Here is a 19848-nt window from a genome sequence, read left to right on the forward strand (position 1 = left end):
TCCGCCTCTTCAAAAGGCTGTATCACGTGACTCTCCCCAGCAACGAGGAATGCCTTGTCTTCAGGTCCGCTCGGAGAAAAAGTACAGAACGCGAGTACGGAACGAAGTGAAAAACGAGTCCGGTTTAAGGAGTAATCTGAGGCTGACCTTCACTTTCCCGGTGGTTCCATTACTCGCCGTGAGGTTCTGTTCGGTTAGGCGTAGAAAGCGGTCGGCTGAAAACATCCAGTGAATTCAATATAACTGCGCACCTGCCGACAACATGAGTCACGCAAACGCCGGGTAAGTCGTAACATTTGCTACTTCATTAGCCGTAATATTTAGGTAGCCTACTTCAAGCATCACGACACAATTCTGCACTTAAATTCTGTAATGTAAAACATTTTTTATATCATGGACGAAACCATACGACGCACGATGCTGTACTGGTGATGGTCTCAGTTTCGCTAAATTTAATTGGTACCCCCAAAGAAGACTTAAGTGTTAAATTACGACCCATACTAAGTTTACAACTATTATAATATCTTCCTACCAATGCAGTTGTTTATTTCATATTTATACAGTTCTCGTTCTGTGTTGCAGCTTTTTTGGTCATGTTCTATTTAGCCTTTCTAACTGAAGCGGCATCTGTCTTTGAGCAGCAGAAGCAAATAGCTGTATCAGGAGGTTACAACGGACTCATTCATTTTCTTTATCCATTATGCTTAGCTATTATACCTATTACTGAGTAGCTGGTAAAAAAAAATGGTAGCTGGCAGAGACTGGTGAAATGCACCAACCATTTACCACATAGCCCTTTCTCGCGGTGGACAGAAGATGCTCTTCATAGATGATGTCACGTTACCAATATATTGTGTGGCATGTTATATTCAAACTAATAGACAACATGAAGAATGTAATATTTAGCATACAGTAACAGAATTGTTTGGTACTGCAGTTAAAATGATAATACCAAGTCAAGGGGCATCACAACTCTGTATCCGCATTAAATACTTTTTCCATTGGGTAATACCGGTTGTTTGCATGGACTGCTGATTTCTGCAAAATCTTGTTGGCTGTGAGGTGTGAGTGACTATGATGTTGAGAGGTGATAACATTTTTGATAACCAAGCAACACAGAGACAAACATACTTAAGCAATAACTGGCTTAGAAGGTTAGGTTCTGAGTCCTGTCTCTTTGCACTAACAGCAGATAACTAGGCTTATCAGATCCAGTAACTCTACTCTACATATCTGTCGTGACGATCCTCTTGTTTAGCTTTACGGGAAAGGTAATTAGTGATGGAAAAGTACATCACTAGGTGTATACCTGCAGCAAATAGACGGTACGCCTTCTCAGTTGCTCAGTTACACTTGTGTAGCAACCATAGAAACATTACCCTCAGCCGTGCAGGACCTGTGCATTGTAGGTACCTTCATTCAGAGAACCAGCGTAATCCATTACTGTTGTATTCAAGCTTCAGATTTTCAAGCTTAAAATTCAACTCTGTTGGAAGGAGTAAATGTGCATGACTACTGATAATAAGAAAACAACTCTACAAAATGACACAAAAAAGGGTACCGTTGTGAATCGCCATTACATTTAAATTCACTACTCTGTAAGACATTACAGTTTATTTGGTCAAACAAATTTTAGGTTTTTCTCCTGTGTTGTTTTATAGTGTATCCTGTGATGTGCTGCAACACATTTAAGGTTGATTTTGTGCATTTAAACATCCATAATTTCTTGGATTTCTTAATTCGTAAAATGGCAGAGCTTCTCAAAACTTTTTCCTCATGCTGGCTGAAATATCTATAAGATTTTGCTCTCTCCTCAAAAGTAAGGAAACCCATATGGATGACAACAGTGTCCCCAGAATCCTCATTTTAGACCTGGAATATGTTCCCCAGATTAAGGGCTGAAATCCAAAGGAAAATTGTAGGACCAGGTAGGGTTTTCTGTTTGCCAGAGATCCACTGCCTGGTTGTTTTACCGTGCATGTTGTTCTGTTTTAGTTTGCTTTCAGCCTATAACAGTCTCACAGACAAACACCTGGCTGGGTACTTTAACAACACAAGGATCAGAAGGCACCTTCAAAGAGCTGGACTGGTATGTTAAGGAGGAACCAACACTCACCGAATACTTAATTAAACAGAGCACAATATGCACATGCCAAGTGACCCATGGTTGCTTTGTGCATTTACATTGAGTCACTTAGCAGACACTTTTATCCGTGCACAAAGCGAAGGTACACAAGGGCACTTTGCAAAGTGATTCATTCGCTGTCAATCAAGGGGTCATGGGCATCAGAAATGTTGCGAATCAGATCAGATGATTTGCAGTGAGTTACTTTATTTTCATCACATGTGGACTGTTATTTAAATTTTATTTGTTTTCTGGCTGTTCAGTGGTAACTATTTAAATCATTTTTTACATTTTACACATGTTGTAAAATGTATTTGGAGTTAACTGTGCTAAGAAACACACTGTTGAGTCTAGTCTACACATATCTAAACAGGATAGGTATCTTTAAGACTATCTTTGAACACAAAACATGACACATCCAGAGGAAAGCCAAGGATAGAGTCTGTCATACGTTAGCCATTCCACTTATTGTACATGCTGCATGCTCATTATGTGATAACTAACTTTTCATAGTTTTAAGTGAGTCACCCCAGTGGTTGTGGTAGAGCTGGTTTTAATCTGTTTTCAGGAGCTAAAAGAGCTTATTAACAGGCCATGAGTTTTGACTGTGGTGGTGGTTTGGTTTTTAGATTACTCGAAGCGGGACTATTGTTCCAGACAAGGAGTATAGGCAAAAGCTGATGAGGAGAGATCACCAAAGACATGTCCGGGAATGCCTGGCCCAGGCCATCTTCCACAAGGTGCTGGATATTGAGGTTAGAGTCGGACACCTGCTGCTAAGTTTTTTCAGAAGTGTTGTTCAGGTGGATGTGAAATATTTTTGTGTTTTTCCTACCATGAGTTATGTAAGCCTCTCTCCATGTTCTTTGTTGTGAAGCGCCACCACCAGATACAAATCAAAAGAAAACTGGAGGACTTTGCTCGAAAGGAGCGCGTGCATAAAATCAAGGTATGATTTGTTTGAACCGACACCATGGAGTTACCAGGCGTTGTCTTATGAGAAACTATAACCTGGGGCAAGTGTTTGACTTTCGTACGTATACAACTGAGAGCGTTTCTGTGAAACTCTCATGGTTGGCCTTAAGCGTGCAGTATCAAACATAGTCTTATGACTCTGAACACTAATATCAAAGAACAAATAAAACTAAGAAATGTGCACCAAACTCAATGGGTCATTATTTCAGTGTTTTTGTATTTGTTATTGATGTTTAGTTTAACACCGTGTAAGAGGTCCTATTTTCATTTCAGATCATTATATACACGTTAACTTGATGCTCTGTAGATAACTTATATTATGTGAATAACTTTAACAGAGTGAGAAGAATGATCATAAATACCACAATGTGTTTAAGGCGGAATGTTCCAAAAGACACGATGAAGATACAATGCCCATGATATCTCCAAGGCCGCCTTCGGGACCCAAGAACAGTCACACTCGGAATTCCATCCCAGAAGCGGAGCAGTCAGAGTCCACCGAATCAGTGAGTGGCTGATATTTCTCTCTGGCTAATATTCATCTGTGTAGTGATGAAGAAAGGCAAGGCACTGCTGAAGATCATAATAGCGTCATTTATATTTTTTTCAAAACATACCTGGGGTATCACTAAGAATTAACACAGAGATGCCAAACTGGAAATTGTTATTTTCATGATAATTATTCAAATACTTATACAATATAATGCTTAGCAGGGATGAAGTCTTTTTCTCTTTGCAGTCTTAGGCTACTGTTAAGCTTGCACTGACATCTTCAGCGTAGGCATAGTATGTGCTTCACTTAAGTGTTTGCTCAGTCTTTGGACTACATTATGGCTCATTTATGCAAAGGAGGATTTTTTGATTACAGTGAAAGCATGATTTATTGCGGTATTTTATCAAATTTATAATGATGAAAGATGGGATGCAAATACTTGTGTTTTTTGCCAGTTTTGCCCTTGTTTTTTAAGGATTTGGCCATTAAGCTTTTATCTCTTCTCCTTTTTCCTACCTACAAGCCTACCACCGCTTAGTATATCATAATCAGTGATTCATAAAACAGCCCTGTCAGATGTTGCCAGAATACATTAACTGTAAGCTACTTGCCTTAAAGCGGATACTTCTTTATATTTCTTTTTGTGGGACACATGATCTCCCCACACACAGCACACAGATGATCAGATTACTGTGTGCACGCATTCAGGGCTTGCTTTCTGTGGCGTTTTGCAGCCCGCCTCATCCCGACCCAACACGGCTCCCGGGAAGATGCACCGGCCCGTCCGTCTCCGTCCTCTCCATAGCAACAGCACCACCGCCTCCACCCGCAGGGCCTCTCACTGCTGCAGGCACAAGGACTCCTCCGACGATGGAGAATCATGCTTCTGCAGCACAGTGCGGCCCTTATCTTTATTTATTCTTCCTCTGTGGTGGTCTCCACTGCTGAACTGTGGGGGTTTCTGGTTTTTCATTCACAACTGCATGACTACACAATTAGCTTGTGACTGTCGCAGACCATTATTAAATAGGTGAAATATAATATTTATGATTATAGATTGATGATGTGTCCAGTTTGCTGCTGATGGAAATTGTTCATAAGCACGTAGCTTGTAGAGCGGGGTCTGAACAGCAGTGGTAAAGTAATTTAACAGGTCCAGTGAAGTTTGATGATATGGTCTTTGTTTATGTGATAACTTGAGACCAGCATTTCGTGTGTTACTCAGCGATTGTTTAAAACCCTTATTTAAAGCCTGCTGAATTGCGCATCAGCATGGATGGGAGTGTCTAAATTGTATCACTGTTTAATAGCCAGTCGAACCTCCATTTTTTCTAGCTGGACAAGGATACGATGAAAGTCGTAACCATGCCGGAGTTTTCCAGCGGAGTATCCCCTTACCGTCTTCCTGTCATCAACAACTATGTCACCCCGGTGCCACCTCCAGCCAAGCGGAAAGAGAGGAGCTTCAGAGCAGCTCCCAGAGGAAGGACCAGGGGCAGGAGTCTGCGGCCTACCACAGCCCCTAACGGTCCTGCAGGCACAAGGGTCAGCCGCCTAATTATCATCAGGCACTGCATGGGCACACTAGGGTCCTTACAAACACTACAACAGAGGAACGTATTAATCATGATTGTACTTCAGTCGTTCTGCATACAGTACAAATAGTACATAAATAACACCATACTGCTCTAACAGTGGACCTATAGTCCTTTATGTCCCCTTGTAAATGCACTGGAAGTCAGCTTGCAGTCCATTTTCATGGTACGTTTGACATATACAATGTTGAAAACAAATTCCACACAGACACTGTGATATTTGGAATGCTCTTTACCCACAGGACTCTGGATTCCACAAGACCACGATACACAGCAACGTGTCGGTGACCATGACATTCTACGGAAAAGCGGTCCACCTGACCAACGACGCCATCGACCTGAGGGACGAGGTCAAGGTCTTCCAGCAGCACTGCGGAGGGGAGAACGTCTGTGTCTACAGAGGGAAGCTCATGGAAGGAGGTCAGCAGTCTGATCACGTGGTCCATCTCCCCGGGAAACCTCTCATCTGCCCTGAAAATCAAAAATAGTCTAAAATCACTGGGAGTTTGGACATAGCAAGCACATGCCAAACACAGACCTTGGATCAGTTTCACATATTTATACTTAATGGTTAAGATTAGAACAACTCTTGTGTAAGCAGATTTCAGATCAGTCCAGGGAAGCAGAGAGTGTCTCTTTCACCAGGCAGTTTTGATTAACTGCATGTTCACAGATCATGAACAAGTATTGATATTTTTCATTAAACGGCGTGAGCTTTAGCAGTGATGGTCAGTCTGCTGCAGTCCGCAGAGGGACACTAAAGTGCTTTCCCTGTCCCACAGAGTCCTTCCAGTTCGTCTCCAGACGGCACCTGGGCTTCCCCTTCAGCCTCACCTTCTTCCTGAACGGCTTGCAGGTGGATCGGCTCAGCTCCTGCTGTGAGTTCCGCCACCGCAAGGGGTCCCGGCTGGGAGGGAAACAGGGCCACTTCGGATTCATCAGTGTGGACGGGGCCTCTCCCTGCTACAAGTGAGGATCTGCCATCATCACAGGGACACACAGTCACTGCTGCATCACAGAGAAATAGTCATTGCTACATCACAGAGAAATAGTCACTGCTACATCACAGGGAAGTAGTCTCTACTACATCACAGGGAAATAGTCATTGCTACATCACAGAGAAATAGTCACTGCTACATCACAGGGAAATAGTCTCTACTACATCACAGGGAAATAGTCATTGCTGCATCACAGAGAAATAGTCATTACTACATCACAGAGAAATAGCCATTGCTACATCACAGAGAAACAGTGACTGCTACCTCACAGAAAAATAGTCATTGCTACATCACAGAGAAATAGTCACTGCTACATCACAGAGAAATAGTCATTGCTACATCACAGAGAAACAGTGACTGCTACCTCACAGAGAAATAGTCATTGCTACATCACAGAGAAATAGTCACTGCTACATCACAAGGAAATAGTCTCTGCTACATCACAGAGGCATCACAGTATCAATGAACAGAATCAGGTAGGAGCTGGTGTTACAGCTTACACTGTATTGTAGTTACTATATTGTATGGGATAGCATTAGAATTAGACATTAGGTGTACCTTTTATACTGCAAAAATGGTCAACAGCAAATAATTGGGATACAAACCTGCAAACCTACTGCCTGTAATCTACTAGTTATGTAGGCCAGTTGTCTTTATCACTTCACATTGCTGCCCCAGAGTACACCGCAGCCTTAGTGTCTTTCTGGTGTGTGACCAGGTGTATCATAGCAATGGGGATGGACAAAAAGCCCACCCCTCCTCCAAAGAGACCCAAGGATGCAGAGACCGGGAGCCCTGCAGGTACCATACCGGCTAAGGAGGAGGATGTGACGCAGGACAGCCAGGCCCCTGCAGGGGAGACGTACAGCCAGGAGCAGGAGCAGGAGGAGGAAGAGGCCATGGTCACAGAAGCTAAAGAGGAACCGGCTGAGGAGGCCCAAGATGGTAACACATAAAAGACCACAGCATATACAGTACCAGTCAAAAGTTTGGACATACTTTTCTTTCTTCATTTTTACAATTTTCCACATTTTAGAATGACAGTAAAGACACCAAAACTATGAAATGACACAAATGGAATCATGCAGTGGCCGGAAAGGGGTTATAAACAAATCAAAACTATCTTATATTTTAGATTCTTCAAAATAGTCAAACTATTATTTTAAATTAAAAAATATTTTGGAAAGAAATCCGTACATAGGCATCAACTTCATGATTTATGATTTATTTGTGTAAGAAACACATTTCAAGCATTTTAGCATAAGTCTTTAGATAAAAATGTCTTTGAATGCATGTTTCCCATTATCTTAATCAGGTGCGTCCAGCCTTTTGACTCGTTCTGCATGAGCTATGAATCTCTGTGGATCTCTGGTTTGTGTACCTGCTCGGAGGCAGAGTTAAAGGTTAAATGTCCTGATCTGCAGACTATGAGGAAGACTTTGAAGCTGATGATGAGAGAGGGGATGAAGAGACGGAGGAAGCCAAAGCCGAGACAGTTACGAATTCGGCACCCCCTTCCCCCACCAAAGAGGGGAAAGACTCTCACACTGACAGCCAAGAGGCAGAAGAGGAAGACCACCACGAGAGCAAGGACGACATCAAAGCGAAGGACTCTGACGGCAAGCCTGGAAAGGAAGATGAGGCTGGTGAGTTAGCCTGTAAACTCGGTCTCGTCTAAACTGCATGATGTTGCGGGCAAAGAAACCCACGTTCACAGATGATTTAAAAAAAAGAACTGGCATTGTCTCAGAAATTGGCATGTGTCAACATTATATTGCAGTGCCAGGGCAGAAAGCCTGTTTCTAAATTTGACCAAAAACTAGCAAACGTGACTAGGTCAAAAGGTAAGATCAAAAGACCATTACCTATTAAATGTGAATGTGAAGAATATTGTCTTTTAAGACATACCTCAGTTAGTTAAATCAGTACTGGGTATGCTGATGTTGGTTTGCAGCAACTCATTACTTGTTTTACATGGTACGGGTGGGAACGATAGCGGAGACACTGAACGGGTGGATTGTTTTTTCTTCCAATTCACTTCACTGCCCACACAGGAGAGAAGAACTCTCCGTCCAGCTCTTCCGGGAGTGTCTCTCTGTTCTCGAGCAACAGACAGCAAGAACCTGAGAGCGAGGGGGAGGAAGTCAAGGAAGCCATCGAAGACAACAGAGTCAGCCTTTCCTCGAAATCTGTTGACCGAGGAGAATCAAGAGACGCAGACAGAAGTGGCCAGAATTTCGAGGCGGGCGAGAGAGGAGACACCACGTCACCTGCAGCGGGAGAGGAGCTGCCGGAAGAGCATCTGGAAGCAGAGGCTGCTGGGGAAGTGGAAGTCCAGTCCACCGCACACTCTCCACTGGAGGACAAAGAGGACCCTGTCCCCGCCCCTGTGGAGGGCTCCGAGCAAGTGGAGCAGGATAGTGGAGAAACGGAGCCTCCGAGGGGTGAGTCTCGTACTCCACCTGGGCCCTCTCTTCCTGTTTACGTTATATTACTGGCATTTAGCAGATGCTGTTATCCAGAGCGACTTACATAGTTTACTATGTATACATAGGTTACTATTTATACTATTTATACCCATTTATAGAGGTGGATATTTACTGAGGCAGTTATGGGTTAAATACCTTGCCCAAGTGCCTCAGCAGGGAATTGAACCAGTAATAAGCAACCTTTCAATTAGGAGCCCTGCTTCTTACCACTGTGTCACACCACTGCCCACCATTTACCTCACCTAGCTGAGAGCTCTCTGTCAGTCTGTCAAAGTGCTACCAAGGCAACCTTAGCCCACTGGAAGCATGCTCTATTTGTCATCTTTGAAATGTGTGATAAGCGTTTGAGTGAGTAGTGGCAGTATTTTTGGTGAGCTTAGAGTATATAGTACATAGGGTCTGCATCTGTTCCACCTTGGTATTGGATGTCCGCCTCTCCTTAAACCAGTTAGAGCTGATTCAGAGAACTCGCGCTCACCACTCTCATGCAAGGACACCAGCAGCAAGTGGGTTAAATCAAAATGGCGTTGAGTCAAAATGTTATAGCCGTGAGGTGAGTGATGAATTGCAGACATCAGTGACCCTGCAAGTGCCAGAGCCCTCCTTGTTTATAAACTCTTCAGAAGGTTTATTCCACAGTCTGACTGAATTCATATCCAATTCGTATGGATTCTGCCTTGTTGTTTAGGTGTGTTTAGGTGTCTGTCAAATTATATCTTTGACCATTTTGTAAAATGTGTGTTATGGATGGCAGTGGAATTTGCCAAATTAATGGCAGTCTGTCAAAGCACCTTACTGCACATGGCGTAAGACCAAGCTGTATGTTGTCAAGGTTTTTAAGTAATGTCCTGTACTGTACAGAGTGTATAAACGTTACAAAATGTTGCATGTGCCATTGTGCTGTATTTCACAGATGGTTGTTTGTGTGTCTGTTTTTCTTCTCTTCCATTTTCTCTCTGCCATTATTTTCTGTAGTGATGGTGCTTCTTGCAATAATGTGGGTGACCCACAGTTCTGATTGTGAATGTTTTCTCTCTGGGTGCTATTACAATTATAGACCCACTGAAGCACTGTGGCATTTAAACAGAATACTCCATTATGTAAGCTGTATTCTTTTGCTTTACAAAGACAAATTCTGTGGAACAATATAATTTTCATGAAGCACAGTGTAACCCACTTAATATCACATGCAGCCATGCAGAACAGTTATTAAATAGGCAGGGTGTGATTTTAACAGGTTTTCAGTATTATCAGCAAGGTGATAGTGAGAGTGTTTATCGGTATTATGCCATAAAATTCAATTGTATGGAATCATGGTGAGTTGAATACCTTTGAAGAAGATGTAAAAAATGTTTCCATTTCAGTTTTTAAAATTTGTTACAGTTTATTCCAGTAAAATTCTTGAAGGTGTTGATGGAGATACACGGGTCTCTTTTCATGTGCTGATTGGATTAGCTTGTCCTAACTGATACTTCCTGAAAGACAGTAAAGCTCACATGCTGTCTACTTTGTGTTCTATCTCTTCTCCCCATTTCCATCCCTAGCAAAGTCCGTTCAGGAGATTATTGCCACTGCCATAACAAAGGAGGCCCAGGACAGCTCAGAACCAGAACTGAGTGACACCACTACTGACGAAGATGAGGAGTCTGTCACAGCAGTAGACAGCACCCAGCAGCTGAACCACACCAGTGAAGGTATGACCTCCTTTGCGGATATCCTGTTAACAGCACAGCATAAATTTTGACGTTAACTTCCAAATACAGAGAAGACTTAGTAAGTGTAAGTAAGTGGGTTCGTGTACAGTCCTAATAAGAAATACATTGTGCTGTAGTTGTATTTTGGAGTTGCTCAGACTGTAGTAGCATCAAATATGTGTTCAAAACCCGGTTTTGTATTGCATTTTCTTCCTCTATGAATGGGCTGGATCTCCTAAACTCCTGGTTGTGTTTTGCAGGTGCGGAGGAAGCAGCAGCTGCGGTGTTATCACTGCAACAGCCAGCTGAAAGAGAAGAGGGGAGTAATGAGGACAAGGCCGTAAACAGCGATGAAGCTGCAGCTGATTCAGCCGTGGAGCAGGCTGAAGGGGAGGAGCCTGAGAAGGCAAACACGGAAGTGGCCAGTCTACAGGAGGAGCAGGAGACAGGAGGCAAGCCAGAACCGGACCCAGAGATAGAGGAGGCCTCTGCAGATAAGGAAGGGGATGGATCAGAGACGGGGGCCGGTGAGCCTCAGACCACAGCAACAGCGAGCGAGACCCAGGCAGAGTCTGAGGAAAAGGCACAGGAGGGCAGAGAAAACGTGGAAGCAGGAATCCCAGAGACAGAGCAGACCGGAGAAGGGGCAGAGACAGGGGCTGGTGAGCCGGAGACACCAGCACCAGCGAGCGAGACCCAGGCAGAGCCTGAGGAGATGGCACAGGAGAGCGGAGAAAAAGAAGAAGCTGGAAACTCAGAGACAGACCAGACTGGAGCAGAGAAGGCAGAGGAGACTGTATCAGAGGAGGCAGGTGCAAAGGCAGGAGAGGAAGATGGGAAAGAACCTGACTCAGAAGCTATCGAGGCCCTGGCTCAAATGCTAGAGAGCACGATGCTGGTAGCGACTGATGGGAAAACAGAGGAGGGTGAAATTCCTGCAGGTAAGAGTGACTCTGGGGCTGAAGAAGAGAGCAAGCAAGAAGAGGGTGAAGCGGAGGAAAAGGTAGCGGACGGCACCGCAGTGACAGAGGCTGACGACCCTGATGAGACTACTGAATCCCACGTGGAGAAACATCGTGTGATTGAGGAGGACACTGGTGAGGAAGAGGAGGCTGTAGCAAGGGACGATGGGACTGAGGAACGTGTGGAGGATGCACCCACAGGGGCAGATACTGCAGCAGAGGAGAGTTCAGGTCCCACAGAAACCACTGACGTCAACCAGGACAGCAAAGAAGTAGAGGAAGAGACAAAAGAGGAGGAGGAGAAAATCGAGACTGAGGCAGAGGGGGCTCAAAAGGTGGAGGAAGGAAAGGATGAAACTGAGGGAAAGATCACAGAGCCAGGTGAGGGCACTGAGGAAATGGCAGAGGCAGTTAAAGATGAAGCAGGTGAGGTGGATGAAGTTGGTGAAACTGACAATGGAAATGAACAGGCTAAGCAAGACGAAGGGGACAAGGATGCTCCATCAGAGGAAGCAGAGACCAAGGTGGAAGATGCAGGATCTGCAAATGACGGGAAACAGGCAGCCGAAGAGAGCAATGGGGCAACAGACGATTCGGGAGAAACAGGAGAACTTAATGAAAATGAGGAAATAGTGGTGAAAGAAATAATGGATGAAACAGAGACAGAAAACAAGGAGTCTGTGGTGGAAGAGGAAAGGAATGAAACAAGCAATGAAAGCATGAATGGTGTTGAAAAAGCAGAAACAAGCCAAGAGGTGGAAACAGAAGTGAAGGAGAATGAGACAACTGAACAACAGATTGATGGAGAGATTAATGTCAAGAAGGAAGACGTGGAAACGGTGAGCGAGGAGGTGGAGGAAATACAAGCATCAGTTGGAGAACCAGACCCTAAGGATGAAGAGGGAGACAACATCAAGCCTGAACCTGAAACAGAAATACAGCAACCTAAGTCGGAGGACGACGAAGATGAGAGTAAGTCCCAGGTTACTGTGGAAGAGCCTGAAGCAAATAAAGTTCCTGATGCAGCGGAAAAGGAGGATCCAGCTGAAGTCGGGGAGACCAGCGTTGGCGAGGAAGCGGTCAAGGGTGAAGATAACCCAGAGGAAACGCATGCAAAGAATGAAGAGACAGATGCAAAAGACGGGGTGGCTGTCAGGGACACTGAATCAGAGGGAGAGGTTAAGGAAAGTCAGGTAGACGTTAGGGATACTGAGACAGAGTCTAAACAGGAGGAGGAAGAGGAGACACCAGTGGAAGCAGAACCCAAATGTGAGGCGGTTGATAAGACTGAGGAAGAACAGACCACAGCTGAAAAAGCAGAGAGTGCGTCCAGTCCTACAGAGATGGAAATAACATCAACCACAGTAGAGGAGGTTAAGACTCTACCAGACGAGTCTCAGGAAAAGACTGAAGGGACTACTTTAGAGGCAGACCAGGCTGGTGCACCAGCAGAGGAGAGGGTGGCTGAGAGAGAGGATACTGTGGGCCAGTCAGAAGGAGAGGAAGCAGCAGAATCCACAACGCCTAGTGAGACAGTGGCCGTTTCTGAAAAGACTGAAACAGAATCCATGACAGTGAATGAGGCAGAAGAGAGTGAGATTCAGAACACCGAGGCCGAGGAACAGGCAGAGAAGCAGGAAGCAGCTAATGACATGTCAGATGAAAATGAGAAAGATTCTGAAACTGAGTTGGAGATGTCAGGAGATGGTACCGTTGTTAAGGATGATACAGGCAGTAAAGACGAGGACCAACAGATCAAAGCTGAGGAAGAGATTAAAGCAGAATCAAAGATGGAAGTGAGCAAAGCAGAGAGTGAAGAGAAAGAAGCCCAGCTGGAGGAAAGTGCTGATGATGCAAAAGAGCTGGGAGCTGCAGCAGCGGTTAAGTCAGACATCACAGAGACTGAGCACGATCTTAAAGCGGATGATTTGATTGGTGGTCTGGCACAGGAATTTGATCATCCTCATAAAGCACCTGACGAAGAAATTCAGGGCGTGGATCAAAGTGTAACTGAATGCATAGTAGAGGAGCTTAAAGCCGAGATGGAACAGGCTGGGATTGACATGGACATGAAAGATTCACATGATCAAGTGAATCTTCCAAGTTCTTCAGACGACACAGAAAAGAGAGCTGAGGCCAGCGAGACCACAGGCAATGAAGGCGTGGGCATCTTATCCAACCTGGGAAATGCCAAGGTTGAAATGAAGGGTAAAACAGAGGAATCCATGTCTGATGGAGCTGAAGACAAATCTGAGGAGGATGTGAAGAAAAATGATGATGCTAATGAGACCACTGAAGCCAGGGAGGCTACATGTGACCCTGAATCTGAATTTCAACCAGTAAAATCAGATGTGGGTCTCCACAACAAGAGCAGTAACTCGGGGAGGGAAGATGGAGCCTCTGGGGAGGAGATCAAGTCTGAAGCTGATGATGATGTGGAAAGTCAAGTAGCTGAAGAAGATCCTGTGACTAGTGTTGCTGATGTCCACCAGGTTCCAGAGTACTTTGAGACATCGCATGAGGTATCAGACGACATAAAGGACAGTCCATTGAGTGAGAGAGGTGTAGCAGAGCAAAATAATGAAACAAGAGAGGTAGAAACTGGAAAAAACTTGACAGGATCTGACTCTTCCCTGAAAGGGACCTCAGAGACAATGGACAACATTGCTAATGTTGAAGAAGAACTCCGAATAAAGGAGGAGGAGTCCAAAGACAAACCTCAGTCTGTGAGCTCTGAAGAGGAGCCATCAGAATATAAATTAAAGGGAGATGAGGTCAGATACGAACCTAAGAGCAACATGGAAAAGGTATTGGAACAAAAGGATCAACAGACTACTCACTCAGAGCAGGAAAATGTGGAAGAATTTAAGAGCACAAGCCCTGATTCAACTCTTGAGACAGGAGAAGGAGAATCTATTGTCACGGAAGAAAGGTCAGAGGTGAAAGAGGGTGAAGGAGGAGCAGCAGTTGAAGATAAAAACGATCTGGAAATCAGCACTAAAACAGAACCGAGCAGGGAAGACACCTCAAGTTCAGACTCCCTTTCCAGATCAGAGGACAACGGCAGGAGCAGCAGAGCAACATTTCCCCCTCCTCTCACAAAGGGTCACAGAAGTTACAAACTAACAGTGGCAAGGGAGAGGCTAAGCCTGCAGTCCTTTGCAGCGAATGACCCTGAGCTGGCGAGCCCACTTGAATACACACGGACAGCAGCGGCTATCACAGGGAATGCCTATACCGTTTCAAATCAGAACCTCCAGCGCATCAGCACACAGGTAATGCAGAGGTGTTTCAACAGTTTGACTTACGCGTTTCTGGTAACTTAACAATGCAACGTGAGGGAAAACCTCTTATTTTTATATCTCAGGATAAGAAGGGATGTGGGAGGTAGTAAAATCAATATCAGTTTTTAAACACATCTTGTCTTTCATATTTTCAGGACATATGATCCCAATACCTATGGTACAGAAAGTGGATCCATGAGGATGGACTCTCATCTACTGGCCTTTCAAGAGGGAAAACACAAACAAATATAGACTGTTTGCTGCATTTTTGTGCTGTACTTTACTGACTTACCGCTGTAAACAGTGTGGGTCCCACCTCTAATGCCATTCATGAAAAATATAACTCACTAAACTCATAACTAAAACATGGGAAGGTGAAGCTCTTAATGGCACTGTAAGCTTTAAAGTATCAGCTGTTTAAAGTTTGCTAACGGTTGCAAAGTCACGTGGGTGTCTGTGCTGTGGAGCTTGCGGCGTTGGGCTCTCTCCCTGCGCAGTGACTGCATGTCAGTCTCTCTCGTCGTTTCCATTCTCTCCCGAAGAGGGCGGAGCCTGACACAAGAGCGTACCCTGTGCTGAAACGAAGTGCAGATTCAGCCTCTCACCGTGACCCTGAAAACCGATACCCCTCGGCTCTGGCCGCCTCCCGCAGCAGAAATTATTCATATCCCGAGCGCGGCACACCATCACTGCACCTTATAGAGAAGGGCTGGAGAGACTGAGTCATCTCCATGCACCTCCGTGGCACCACCACAAAGCAAGGAGATAGTGTCTGTCATAGCAAAAATGATCACAGAATGTCTATCACAGCATGTCTGTCACAGCTAAAACAATCACAGAAAGTCTATCACAGCTAAAACCATCACAGAATGTCTATCACAGCTAAAACCATCACAAAATGTCTATCATAGCTAAAACAATCACAGAATGTCTATCACAGCTAAAACCATCACAGAAAGTCTGTCACAGCTAAAACCATCACAGAATGTCTATTACAGCTAAAACGATCACAGAATGTCTATCATAGCTAAAACAATCACAGAATGTCTATCACAGCTAAAACCATCACAGAAAGTCTGTCACAGCTAAAACCATCACAGAATGTCTATCACAGCTAAAACCATCACAGAACATCCACCATGTAGAACACTTGCACTGCAAAATGAGCACTTTTTCTAGTTAATCTAGTCAGATTCAGGGTAAATTAATATGCACATAATCCCCTCTATCTATGTGTCTTATTTAAACCAATAACATTTAGAGATCTTTTTTAATATCTTCACTGATTAGGAAGATTGTGTTATTCTATGTGGTATGGCAGGTATGCTAGCTGTATTTTAATTTTCCACATACATTTCTTTCCTGAATGGGACCAAAGTGTCTGCGGTCATGCCGACCTCTTGACCATCTCAGTCATATATTACATGCATACTTGAAGCAGAGTAGTTTACATTGAGCATTTATGGGGTTATAAGAATGCAGTATTTTAATTTTAATTTTTTGTTGTGAAATTAATAGAGGCTTTTATGTTAACAACCAGAGACTAAGCTAGAACATGTCACAATATGTGTTTATATTTAAACCTCAGTGCTGCTGCTTGCATCTGATTTTGTCTCCAGACCTGTATCTGTTCAGCTGTGAACTGGAAAATAAGAGATCTGGTGAACAAAGCCCTAGATTTAGAGATTTAAAAAGTAATCACTATCAAGATATGTTGTTTGAATATGCTTTAGCTGTTGTTTAAAGAAAATACTAAATGATGTTCTGTTTCATGTTGGCATTGCATTTTGAAAGTGAAGTAGTATTACCCCATTTCTTGTTCTGGATTTTTTTTTTGAACCTCATTATAAGTATAACTGAGGAATTGCTTGGTTTTTGAATGCACTTTGTTGGAGATAATCCATATGGCAGTTTTTGCTTGAGTCAGTTTAATTTTGGCGCAATTAATACAGTAATGTGGGTTTATAATGTTGTCCTGTGGTCAATTTCTCAAAATAAGATTAGTGAAAATGTCAGTCCCTTTCCACTGTTACTCTCACACTCCACCGTTACATTTGGAATTAAAGGGTTAATGAAAGAATTTGAAATAAGCATCCTGCTATTAGTTTCTGGCTCCAGTTTTTCCATCATGTTCCCCCAGACTATGCTGTATTGTATAATAATAGATTACTCTGTAAGTGTTATTTGTACGTGTTTCATTTACATTACATTTACATTTATTCATTTGGCAGACGCTTTTATCCAAAGCGACTTACAAGTGAGGTAGAGTACAACACAAGCAAAAAACCGTAAGGAGTCCTCAGATGATGATCCATTGCAGAAGGGATTGTTCTTGCTGTAGGAACGGAGGCACACGACACTGCTGGGTTTCAGCACGTATGTTACATAGATGCATGCAGGAAACCTAAGGGATTGATTTACCCATCAGATCAGCAGCCTGGTCACTCATCTAGAGCACAGGGTGTTATCAGTGCTATATGTCAGTGATATTCCTCCCCACTTCATTTGGAGAAAGGCTGTGTCCTAAGGGACAGCAGATGGAGAGATTCGATCAGATGTGTAACAGAGTGGGACAAAGTTGGGCTCCTCTGGGCCTGTGCTGGCGTTCGTTTACCGGCTGAGGTGTGCATGTCACCCAGGCACGAGACAAGACGTGGATTCGAGAGATCGAGTAACACCCGCGGAACTGAGCATGCTCAATGCGGTGGTAACCTCATACAGCCACGCCACTACACACACAGAGACCTTTCGCATTCAGGTTCGGTGTGCTTTGATGTCGGGGAGTTAAAAGGGCCACTGGGAACATTCAAATAAAACACATGGGATTATGCCGGGACAGCGTGCCACCCTGAACACCAAGTACCTGCTCCACTGTGGCCTGCACTGAGGTAAGTTCACCACGTTATCTACAGGGAAGAATGTCCTTCTGTGCTGTTGGGTTTAACAATTACACAATTACTCAGATCATTGCAGCTGTATGAACTGAATTGGCATTTATATCATTTTCAATATAATAAAAATAAAAAATAATATTATTTTCACTTTTTGTAATGTAATGTTTTTAAATGGGGGCACAGGTTTTTGTAGTAATGTAGCTGTTCAATATCTAATTACTGTAAAACCTTTAAATTATTTCATCAATCATATATATATATTATGTCCATCCATCAGTGCATAGAGAATGTTTAGGGGTTTGGCCAGGTGTCTCCATAAGGTGTTGTTCCTTGCCTGCTGTCTATCTTGGCATGGCCATTGATGTCAGGCAGATAGGTGGCATTGGCATCCCACCCCTTACCCTGATGGCAGGTGTGTGCTGAGTGCCCTGTCGCATGGCGGATTAGCTGATACAAGCCTCAACCTGTCACCTGTTCCCTCCGCTGGCTACATCGTCTGGCAGGCAGCGAGGGAGATGGGATCATTATCTCCAAGAACTCTGTTTTTCTAAAGCCGGAAACCTTAGAGGTCCACCACATGTCTGCTTTCTCTGCTGTATATGTGATGATAGTTGCCATGCTGTCCCCTGCACATCACACCGACAAAACACAAGCAAATACAGAACCGGTGACCGGGAAGAGGTAACGGGCCGAACATCATACATGTTTAATTGCGCTTAGCTGTCATTGTTTGTCTCCTGCTATCTCCTGGCAACACCGGTCCACCTGTTGGGAGAGAGACGAGCATTTCTACCTGTCCGATGCATCACCTGGGAGTCGAGAGAACATGTTGACACAGCTGCGTGTTCATGCTTGCTGAATCGCGGGAGGTTTGGTTATGCTGTCTAAGCTGAATCTTGCAGATGTCTGCTGTCTGACATGGTTGTGTGGGCTTTGATTTTCAGGTTAACTGATGAAGCCAAACAGCCAGAGTAAGTCTCCATCAACCAGCTGGTGGGTGATAAAAGTCAAATTAAGTCTTTCATTTCAGATACTGAAATGCTGCTGGCCTTTTTAGGCTGTTTTCATTGCAGAAACATTTAAAAGCCAAAATATATACTTATAATAGCTAATAATATACTACTAATAATAATAATAATTATTATTATTATTATTATTACTATTATTATTATTATAGCATCTCTGTTTACCCCACCTAACAATATTGTGCTGTCACCAACTTAAAAATACACAGACGCGTCCTTTTACATCATAACACGTCTTATAATTATTTTGGGGGGAAAACTAACTAACATCTTTGGTTTAACTCCAAAAAATAAATATGATTCTAAACTGGTTGCTAAGAATATAAAATATTGTTTATTGTACTAACTGCTTTTTTCATGCACAGCACATGTTGGCTGCTGCCCTTGCCAGGTGTGGTGATGCACACAGCTCTCAGCGTGAAAGGTCACAGGTCGCTCGCCTGGATGTGGGACAACAAACCCGGCACCATGCGGCCTCTTCAGTAGCAAGCCATGAGAGGTAGATTCACACCAGCGTCAGCTGACAAGCTGCTTCAGTTCAATAATTCACTAAAAAGCAGAGTGCGATAGGACGTTCTGTTTTCTATTCCATTTTGCAACATATGCCGCTTCACAACCTCATCTTACTACATTACCTTACTTTTTTATGATGCTATTCATTGTACTGTATTTTTTTCTCTTTCTGTTATTGCAGTACACATTATAATTAGAATGCCTAAACGTCCCAATATATGTAAATGTACTTGAAATATTTCCATGTTTTGAGGTGAGAGTGGGCATTTTGCCAGCCTCTTCAGCTCTCTCCCTTCCTGTGTGAACCTCAGGTTTTTCCCTTGTGATGCTGATGTCAATCACCTACGCCACGTGCACCACTTCCTGTCCAGCCTCCTGTGTAGTGTGCTCAGAGGACACCATCGTCTGCCACAAGCTGGCCAGTATCATAGGTGAGGATTATCACTGTGAGGCCGCTGAGCACTGATGGGAGAGTAATATCAGTGCGCAGTGGCCTTGCACTGAGTGTAATACAGAGGTGAGGAGCAGGGCTTATAGCTGAAAGGTTGAAAGGATTTAATTCCCTGCTGGGGCACTACTGCTGTACCCTTGGGCAAGGTACCTCACCCAGAACTTCCTCCGAAAATATCCAGCTGTACAAGTGGATAACGTGTAAAATTTGTAACCTGTGTAAGTTGCTCTGGATAAGAGCATCTTGCTAAATGACAGTAATGTAATGTGTGTAGTCTGTGGACTGTTCTGAGGTATGTTCGAACTGCTTTCATGACATTTCCAGAAGTTCCTGAGACCACTAAGGTCTTG

At 43.8% G+C, this 19848-nt stretch overlaps 1 protein-coding gene across 1 annotated transcript; it reads left to right on the forward strand.

Moving 5' to 3' along the window:
* Positions 1–31: 31 nt before the first annotated feature.
* Positions 32–14844, forward strand: LOC118795301 (glutamate-rich protein 3-like). The gene is made up of 15 exons (XM_036553697.1): positions 32–282; positions 1996–2089; positions 2755–2880; positions 3003–3074; positions 3478–3606; positions 4328–4489; positions 4929–5138; positions 5431–5608; positions 5971–6157; positions 6905–7131; positions 7611–7832; positions 8241–8630; positions 10220–10369; positions 10630–14606; positions 14771–14844. The coding sequence occupies exons 1-15, from the start codon at positions 263–265 to the stop codon at positions 14777–14779; spliced, it is 6153 nt and encodes a 2050-aa protein (XP_036409590.1). The 5' UTR covers positions 32–262; the 3' UTR covers positions 14780–14844.
* Positions 14845–19848: the final 5004 nt, after the last annotated feature.

Source organism: Megalops cyprinoides, chromosome 20 (assembly GCF_013368585.1).
Source record: "Megalops cyprinoides isolate fMegCyp1 chromosome 20, fMegCyp1.pri, whole genome shotgun sequence".
NCBI lineage: Eukaryota > Metazoa > Chordata > Actinopteri > Elopiformes > Megalopidae > Megalops > Megalops cyprinoides.

What these genes read in the sequence shown, in the direction of transcription:
- LOC118795301 (XM_036553697.1), top strand. Translation starts at nt 263, where the DNA reads ATGAGTCACGCAAACGCCGG. An exon ending in ACCTTCAAAGAGCTGGACTG is followed by an intron (nt 2,090 to 2,754) that starts GTATGTTAAGGA and finishes TTTGGTTTTTAG; the next exon opens with ATTACTCGAAGCGGGACTAT. An exon ending in GGGGCCTCTCCCTGCTACAA is followed by an intron (nt 6,158 to 6,904) that starts GTGAGGATCTGC and finishes GTGTGTGACCAG; the next exon opens with GTGTATCATAGCAATGGGGA.